This window comes from Nansenia antarctica (genome assembly GCF_963989245.1).
Source record: "Nansenia antarctica genome assembly, chromosome: 15".
Lineage (NCBI taxonomy): Eukaryota > Metazoa > Chordata > Actinopteri > Argentiniformes > Microstomatidae > Nansenia > Nansenia antarctica.
The window spans coordinates 31,524,737-31,534,457 of record NC_137685.1 but is presented as its reverse complement, the minus strand read 5'-3'; the positions used below and the strand labels follow the sequence as shown (position 1 = coordinate 31,534,457).

At 51.1% G+C, this 9,721-nt stretch overlaps 1 protein-coding gene across 1 annotated transcript; it reads right to left on the bottom strand.

The window, feature by feature from the left end:
• Positions 1–5,688: 5,688 nt before the first annotated feature.
• On the bottom strand, positions 5,689–9,471 carry LOC308171329 (neuronal acetylcholine receptor subunit alpha-4-like; the record flags this gene model as incomplete). Its single annotated transcript, XM_080546162.1, has 6 exons — positions 9,349–9,471; positions 8,998–9,042; positions 8,745–8,854; positions 7,233–7,449; positions 6,370–6,958; positions 5,689–5,723 (listed from the first exon to the last, which is right to left on the bottom strand). Exons 2-6 carry the CDS (start codon positions 9,025–9,027, stop codon positions 5,689–5,691), a joined length of 981 nt encoding a protein of 326 aa, XP_080402288.1. The 5' UTR covers positions 9,028–9,042; positions 9,349–9,471.
• Positions 9,472–9,721: the final 250 nt, after the last annotated feature.

Genomic DNA, 9,721 nt, shown 5'->3' with positions numbered 1-9,721 from the left:
TCAAACACCACACATCTGGAATAACGCTGCATGGAGGAATGGGAAAAACTGTGTCAGAGATTTAATTGAGGTTATTTCAGCCAAAAAGTGCAATACCCAGCTATGAGGGCAAGTTAGTTTTCATTGTTTGTTTTGTTAACACATTCACTTACTTTCAGAATGTCCTTTTTGGCCATTTATTTGTTATTTATTATATCTCATGGACCTCAATATATCCTGTGTATCAACAGCCAGTCCAGGTGTGTCCCAATGATCTAAAGCAGCAGCGTCCTCCTCTCTCTATCTACATGTCCTTTATGCTAACTGACCTGGAAAGAATTAGGCACCTTTAAATCATTTAGAAATCACCTAAAACAGTGGATGATCAACACACACATCTGTCAACATTGAAATGTCCTGTCCTATACCTGTATGTCATGTGTACCGCCTGTCTGTGTACCGCCTAACATGTCTTACCTGTACAGTCTGTGTTGCTTGTTTTTAGTCTGCTTATCGTGCGTATATGTTGCTTGCTCTTTTAACCCCCTATGTTATGCCCTTAAGCTAAATGCTTGTCCTGTCTACTTTTTTGTGCCTAGGTCTACCTATATTTTATCTTTTAAACGTACTTTTTTCCTCCAGGGAGCCGTATAAGACATCATGGCATAGGGACTGCGGATGAAAACTAGCTTTCGGGCTAACTCTGGTGTATTTACAATTTATTTTTGTTTTATTAATATGCACTGTCCCTTGAATAAATAAATGAATCTGAATCTGAAACACAGGACAGAAGAAGACAAGAGGGAGGACGACTTTCAGCTGATGGTTTCATCTGTTCAGGTCTATAATGTCAGTGCAGAAGAACAGTAGGAGACAAAGAGATACGTAAAGGCAGCACTCGAGTTGAGGGGGGATGAGGGGGGATGGCATCCCCCCCCTGAAATAAAAACAGTCAAAATCATCCCCCTTCTAAAACTGCCCTCCCCCCTTTCTATCCCTTATGTCATTTTATCAATGAACGTGGCATTACTGCTATTTCAACATTTAGTTTTGCGCATATTGAGTAAAATACTGTGGGCGAGGGAGGGGGCACGCACACATGCAATGACATTTTTACCAAGTCACTGACGCTGTGGGGATGCTAAAATTGTCCCCATATGATAAAATCCACCATCCCCCCTGATTGTCTTTTACAACTTGAGTCCTGAGTAAAGGAATGGAGCTTCTAGATCATTCCAGCCAGCCAAGGAGGCAGGAAGAGGCCGACGGTCCCCAGGATGCACACCAAGATGAACACACAGAGGAAGATGCGGTCGATCACCATGGCGACATACTTCCACTCCTGCTTGACCTGGAAGGCAATGGACACAACAATACATCCGTGTCTCAGTCCAGTCAGAGAATTAGCAAGACAATGTTGATTATTAGTTCTGTTATTATGATCATAATGTTTCCTTATTATGTGAACCGGTTTTAACTCTGTTGTAGTGTGTTGTTGTGTAGTGGTCATGTGACCTTGAAAAAGGTAGCCACATCATGAACTCACTGGCATCATTTATGGTGTGTGTGTGTGTGTGTGTGTGTGTGTGACATAGATGGTCAATCATTAAATACACATTTCATAGAGACAGTACAAATTATTGGGCTATATTTTCAGCCGGCATATAACAGAAGCTGGTCCAAACGCAGGTGTATTGTTTCGTTTGCGTCGGCAGTAACAGGTGAAATTACCAGTGCTAGGCTAGGGGGCGCTGTCTCGCATGCACTCAGGTGGGCTGAATAGCGGTCAGGTGCACTGAACAATTCTGGCCTTAAAATTAGCACTAATATTACAGACACGCCCGCTCCTAACACCAGCTCCCACTTTCGCACTAGAACTTGTTTTTTTACGTAGAACAGCACAGAACCCATAAGGTTGTGAAAGAATTGATTTCTCTTCCAAAGCATGTAGCGTGCAACACAAAACATATGTTACGGTACATGTGGGAATACGGTACATGTGGGAAAACTAGGGTTAGGGTTAGGAGAAGGAGAAGACGACAGCCTCCACGTGGCCTCCTCTGCAAGTAACAAGAAATGGTGCAAGACCAACTTGTGAAACTAATGTCGCCAACCAAACGTCGAGCTGGCAGGCTTAGGACCGGCGGACGGGCAGTCATCCCCACCGTCGAAAACCGAGGCCTGTCAGTGCTTCAACTCAATGTCGAGGGCCTAACAACCGCCAAACTCGAAGTCCTGCGTCACCTGGCTGATTCCAACGGGGCAGCGGTTCTGCTCCTGCAGGAGACACACTGCACATCCGACAACATCCTCAAGATCCCTGGGTTCCATCTCGCTGGGTCCATCTACAGCAAACAACACGGCGTGGCAACGTTCGTCCGGACTGAAATAAACTGGTCAGCCAGTAGCCAATCCCCACCAGGCTCAAACATCGAGTGGCTGGTAACAAAAATCCAGGAAACATCAGTTGTCAACGTATACAAGCCCCCACCATCGGAGCTGTCTGCGACGTCACTCCCATCAATAACTGCACCCGCCATCTATGCAGGTGACTTCAACTGTCAGCACACAGACTGGGGTTACAACCACACAACACCTAATGGAGTGGCGCTGAGTGAATGGGCCTCCAACACTGATGCCCTACTGCTCTACGACCCCAAGGAGCCTCCAACCTTCTTCTCTGCACGCTGGAACACCTCCACCAACCCGGACCTGGCCTTTGCCATCTGCCACAGCAACGACCCGAAACCGGAGAGACGCGTCCTGGACAGGTTTCCCCGCTCACATCACCGACCATCCATCATTAAAGTCCCATCACTGGTGGAACCGGTACCAGGGAAACCCGTCAAGCGATGGAACTTCCGAAAAGCCAACTGGGAGTCGTATGCTGAGGAGACTGAAAGAAGGTCAGATGGCCTGCCAGACCCAGACACAGCCGATCTGGATGCGGCCTATGCAGCCTACTGCCAGGTCCTCCTGGGTGCGGCAAAGAAGACCATCCCACGTGGCTATAACAGGAATTACATCCCAGGTTGGGACGAGGAATGCAGCCGCCTTCTGTGCGACCACCAGAGGGCTAGTTCCAGAGAAGAGGTGGACGTGACTGCAGCAGCACTGCTCCAGAAGCTGGATATCACCCGCAGGGCCAGATGGACAGAAGTTGTCGAATCAATCGACTTCACCCATTCTAGTCGCAAGGCGTGGCAGACCATCAACCAGCTCACAGGCAGAAATACTACACCCCACAGCTGCCCAGTCACAGCAAACGCCATCGCATCCCAGCTCCTGAAGAACGGCCGCTTCCCGGATGCTGACAAAGACTTTGCCCGACTGACATCGCGTGAGGTGTCCTGCATCTCGGGAGCGGCCAGTGTCGATTCCAACCTCTCGGGAGAATTCACAGCAGAGGAACTCAGTGAGGTCATGAGCAAGCTCAAGCCAGGCAAATCCCCCGGCCGTGACAACATCCACCCGGAGTTCGTCATCCACCAGAGCACAACAACATCTGGCTGGCTCTGTGCTTTCTATACATCATGCTACCGGAGATTAAAGCTCCCAAAGACTTGGCGACGTGCCTCTGTCATAGCTCTGCCAAAGCCAAATAAACCTGCAGAAGACCCCAAGTCGTACAGACCAATCTCGTTGCTCTGTGTCCCATTTAAGATCTTGGAGAGGATGATCCATAGCCGCATCGAGCCAGTGGTGGACTCACAGCTCCCACGGGAACAAGCTGGTTTCCGTCGTGGAAGATCAACAGCAGACCAGGTAACACTACTATGTCAGGACATCGAGGACAGCTTCCAGGACAATGAGAAAGCTGGGGTAGTGTACCTAGATCTGACTGCTGCATATGACACCGTGTGGCACCGGGGACTCCACCTGAAGCTGCTGAGGACAATACCGGACCGCCACATGGTGAAGTTCATCATGGAGACACTTTCCAACCGCAGCTTCATATTACAAACCAGCAGTGGCCAGTGCAGTAGGCTCAGAAGACTGAGGAACGGGGTACCGCAGGGGTCTGTTCTCTCACCGATGCTGTTCAATGTTTACATCCACGACCTACCTGATACAGCATCCAGAAAGTATGGCTACGCAGACGATCTTGCCATCATGCTGAGCCGACCAACGTGGAAGGCGATGGAAGAGGGTCTTAACGAAGACATAGGCACACTGGTAGCATACCTTCGAAGGTGGCGTCTACAACTCAGTGTCGGAAAGACAGTCGCAGCGGCATACCACCTTAGCACCAGAGAAGCCAGGAGGGAACTTGAGGTGCGCGTTGACAACAAATGTCTGGAGGCCCAGCAAGCCCCGAAGTACCTTGGAGTGCGCCTGGATCGGACATTATCCTTCAAGCAACACCTGGAAGAAGTCAAGGCCAAGGTGACATCCAGGGCCGCGCTGATCCGCCGCCTCGCTGGTACAACCTGGGGAGCCTCCACTAAGACACTAAGAATATCCACCCAAGCCCTGGTCTTCTCTGCAGCGGAATACTGCGCCCCAGTCTGGAGCAGAAGCCCTCATGCGAGAAAGGTCGACGTGGCTATCAATATCTCCCTCAGAATAATAACTGGATGCTTGAAGCCTACCCCTGTGTCCCTCTTGCCAGTCCTCGCGGGAATAGCACCGGCCGGCCTCCGACGGGAGGCTGCCACCCTCGCCCTGGCCAGGAAGGCACAAAAGTATGACTGGCACATCCTGCACAACACCACCATAACACCAGCACCTCCAAGCAGACTCAAGACCCGCCACCCTTACAACAAGGCAGCACAAGCCATGCTCAACTCCACCTCTGAGGACATCTCCAGAGATGCATGGTTGGCAGCAGCTTGGAAGCAGGAGTGGGAGTCAGCCGGGCCCTCCCGAATCCACCGCTACATCTGGGACCCAGGAGATGGCGCCATTGGAGGAGACGACCTACCACGCCGGCAATGGACCACACTGAACCGTCTACGAACTGGTGTCGGTCGCTTTAAAACATCAATGAAGGCGTGGGGCCTGGCGGACAGTGCGGCATGCGAATGCGGTGACCCAGAGCAGACCGCCGACCATATAATCACCATCTGCCCCTTATATAGACCACCTTCAGAAGCCAGCCTCTTCGACTTAGAACCAGAGATGCGGGCATGGCTACGCGACACCGAGTTGGACCTCTGACGTTACACGAAAGAAGAAGAAGGGTTAGGTGCTAGGGTGCTACGGTTAGGGTTAGGGGTAGGGGTAGGGTTAGGATTAGACTTGCCAGCATGTACCAAGTCACCCTAGCACCCAACCCTAACCCTAGTTTTCCCACATGTACCATATTCCCACATGTACCGGTCCGTAACACATACACCATACTGTATTCTTATTCAGTCACTCATCCACCTACAGAGAAGTCCATGTCCTCAGCTCGGAGGTGGTCAGCGATGTACTGCACCCCCTCCACAGCCTTCCACAGGGAGGGGGACAGGGAGAGGAGACCCTGGGCATCCCTGGAGCTGCTGGAGCCTCCAGCCTGGGTGACGTCTGCCCGGCCTGGACCCCCGCCGCCTCCTGTGTGACGCCGACACAGGACAGGACAGCTCTGCCTCCTCTCCTCCCCCAGGGGGTGGGGCTGGTTCTGGGAGAGAGGCTGTAGCTTACCGAGGCTTTTACCATTCAAGCTCTGCGATGAAATACAATGAAAATAGAATTGAATAGAATAGAATGAGCATTTTCGATTTTTCAGGGGACAAGCGGATATTTGTCTTCTGCCTTTGCTGACCCTCCAACACAACACGCACACACACACACACACAAACACACACACACACACACACACACACACACACACACACGCACACCTCTAAACTGGGGTCCTGAACCAGCATCCATGCATTACCTTGGAGGCCTCCTCGTGCAGGCTGCAGTACTGGATGCTGCGAGAGCGACCGCGGACAGAGCTCTGGGGCCTCTCTCTCTCTCCCAGGCCATACTGCACACTGAGGGAACGGAGCTTAGGCCTGCCCTGGCAGTGGTGGTGGTGGTGGTGGGGGTGGTGGTGCTTTTCCCTGGGCCGATGGGGGTAGGGGTGGAGGGGAGGAGGAGGAGGAGGAGGCGGTGTGGAGCAGCCTGGCCGGGTGGAAGAGAAGGAGGAGGAGGAGGAGGAGTGGGGTGGTGGTGGGGGTTCCTCCGAGAGGATGGTGTACTGGCTGTGGCTGGAGGAGAGTGACCCGCCCAGACCCGGAGGCTTCTGCTGCTGCTGCTGCGGTAGCCCCACCAGGGGGGCCTCCGTCTCCGTGCACCGACCCAGGGAGAGAGAGGACGAACGGGCCAAGCTGTCCTGGGGGGCACCCTGAGGGGAGGTGGCGGAGGAGGAGGTGGAGGGGGAGAAGCAGGGCTCGTCCCCGGGACCAGAACACACACCGCCCCGGACACCGTCCCGCCCCCCACCCCCGCTGCCGCGGCCGACCCTGGTGCGCATCATCTCCACGAGCTTCCCGCCGTTGACGTCTTTGACCACGGCCGGAGGACGCCTTATGCACAGGACGCCGGGCACCACATCCAGGAAGACGGCGCGCACCCAGCACGGCATGGTGTGCGTGCGCGGCGATCGGTGGTGCACGTTGAGCACGAAGATGGTGATGATGATGGAGAGGGTCTTCACGAAGATCATGGTGAAGAGGAGGTACTCGCCGATCAGGGGGATGACCAGCGAGGTGGAGGGGATGATCTCGGTGATGAGGAGGAGGAAGACGGTCAGGGAGAGGAGGACGGAGATGCACAGGGTGATCTTCTCCCCGCAGTCGGAGGGCAGGTAGAAGACCAGGACGGTCAGGTAGGAGATGAGGAGGCAGGGGACGATGAGGTTGATGGTGTAGAAGAGAGGGAGCCTCCGGATGAGGAAGGAGTAGGTGATGTCGGAGTAGACCTCGTGGCAACATTCGTACTTCTTGATGTTGTAGTTGGCCACGGCGCTGACGAGCACCCACTCTCCACTCTCCCAGTAGTTCATCTGCGGTCCGGAGAGAGGGCAGGGAGAGAGGGAGAGAGAGAGGGAGAGAGAGGAAGGGAGGGAGGGAAAGAGAGAGAGAGAACAAAAGAGAAAGAAAGCAAGAGAGAGAGAGAGATGAGAAATTATAAAGGCATTCCGTTCATATTTACCCATAACAGACAATGTGTCCTCAACGTCACAGCCTGGAATGGAATGACAGAGGAAAAGAGCAGAATTCTCACCTGCTCCATGTTGGCTGGCCACTCACCTGGTACACATTGTGCTGGCCACTCACCTGGTCCACGTTGCTGGCCATGCTGACCAGGTCGATCTTGGCCCTGTCGTAGGTCCACGAGCCGAACTTCATGGTGCAGTTCTGCTGGTCGAAGGGGAAGAAGATGACGTCGATGCTGCAGGAGGACTTGTAGATGGCCGGGGGGACCCACTTGATCCAGCCGTCGTGGAAGAGGTGGGCCTTGGTCAGGTGGGTGACGGTGAAGTCACCGTCGGCACTGGGGAGGAGAGAGAGGGGGGAGCCAAACGAATCACACATCGTGACGTTAGAATTATAAGGTTCTATCTCAATTTTGTCAAAATTTTGTTTTTTTTACATAATCTGATCCATTAGGTGTTTATTAATGCCTGTGTGGTGCCTGCAAACTGTGACACTTTAAAATAACGTGAAAAAATACTTTTGTGCAATATGACAACCCTAGTTGACTATCTGTGCAGTATAGTACAGTGGATTGTGTACATAGCCTTTATTTATGTAAACCAGCTCCTTACCTTCTTGTGATTTTATGCTTCTTCTAAAATGTTTTTTTTTGTTTTCCTTTCCTAACACCAGTGGAGCCACCCCTCCTAAATTTCGTTGTTTGGTACCTGTACTGTAGCAATGACAAATAAAGTCCATTCCATTCCATTCCATTCCATTCCATTTTTAAAATGTTGACATTTTTGAGTTAGTAATTAATAAAATACAAAGGTTCCATCTCACAGAACATAATGGAATGTGAAAACTTTGACGCTCAATATCTCTGAACTACCCTAAACGGAGATAGAACCGTAATTCTAAGCTCACAAGATGGAGAGGTAGAGTATCTTAACTCCATGGTTAGTATGTGGATGGAATGTATATGTACAACATTCTGTATTTAGGGTATTTGGATGGAGTTTATGTCTATTAGGGGAGGCTGGTTGAGGCATCAGCTACCTCCACCAGCCTTCCCTGATATGTATATGTTACGGTACATGTGGGAATACGGTACACGTGGGAAAACTAGGGTTAGAGTTAGGTGCTAGGGTGACTTGGTACACGCTGGCATGTCTAACCCTAACCCTAACCTTAACCCTAACCCTAGTTACCGTAGCACCCTAGCACCTAACCCTAACCCTAGTTTTCCCACATGTACCGTATTCCCACATGTACTGTAACACATATACTATACTATTTTAACCGCCTATGATTAATGTATGCTCTTTTAACCCCCTATGTTATGCCCTTAAGATAAATGCTTGTCCTGTCTACTTTTTTGTGCCTAGGTCTACCTATATTTTATCTTTTAAATGTACTTTTTGTGCCGTATACAACATCATGGCATAGGGACTGCGGATGAAAACTAGCTTTCGGGCTAACTCTGGCGTATTTACAATTTATTTTTGTTTTATTAATATGCACTGTCCCTTGAATAAATAAATGAATCTGAATCTGAATCTGAAATCATGTATTTGAGGGTGGTGGGTAGCCTGGAAGTCGGGGGCTATAGTGTATCAATAATGACACTTTGGGGTGAAAACCTAAACATACTTGTTGTACAGAACGATGTCTGGTCTCCAGATGAGCTGTGAGGGGATCCTCATGGACGTGATGTTTTCATATTCTCTAGGGTTCCATCTCAGTTTGTAGTCGTACCACTCCTGAAAGAGCAGAAACAACAGTAACAGTATGGCAACAAACAGACACCTCGACACCAAATCGCTGCCCAAAAACTGCTAACCCTAACCCTAACCCTAACCCTATTGTCGACAGTATCCGTATGATTAAATGGAGAGATACTCACTTGTTTCACCCAGACGTTTGTGGTCATCATTTGATTTTTCTCGTCCTTGGAGAAAAAGAACAGTTGGCTGTTGGAAGGGGATATGTACTGTATGATCACGGTCTTAAATGACTGATAATGTGCAAATTCATGGTACCCCTTGAAAAGAAAGGTCACATGTTTCAACTGTCATACTGTAATATCTGGCCCTAGCATAGATTACTTTTTCTTGTGATGACTGATAGACGGACGTTTCACTTACTTAGACAAATATATTTGTTGTAAGTTGCTTTGGATAAAGGTGTCTGTTAAATGCCAAAAGTGTAAATGTAAATATCACAGGAATGAAATCAATGGTTCATTGTCCCTCACCACGTCGATGAGCTGAGCGATGGACAGGCCGAAGCGTACACTGACCACGTCAGTGGTGTTAGCGACGGGCCGCGCTAGCTTGTTGTAGCGGCTGAAGAGAGTGTTCAACAGCCTGTCCTCCGCCTGAGCCCAGGCCCCGGGGTGGGAACACTCTGGAGGAGGGGAGGGGGGAGGGGGGAGGGGGGGGGGAGAGGTGGGGGAGTAGTGGAGGGGGGAGAGGTGGGAGAGGGGAGAGGTGGGAGAGGGGAGGAGGGGAGGTGGGAGAGGGGAGGGGGGAGAGTTGGGAGAGGGGAGGAGGGGGAGGAGGGGAGGGGGGAGAGGTGGGAGAGGGGAGGAGGGGAGAAGGGGAGGGGGGAGAGGTGGGAGAGGGGAG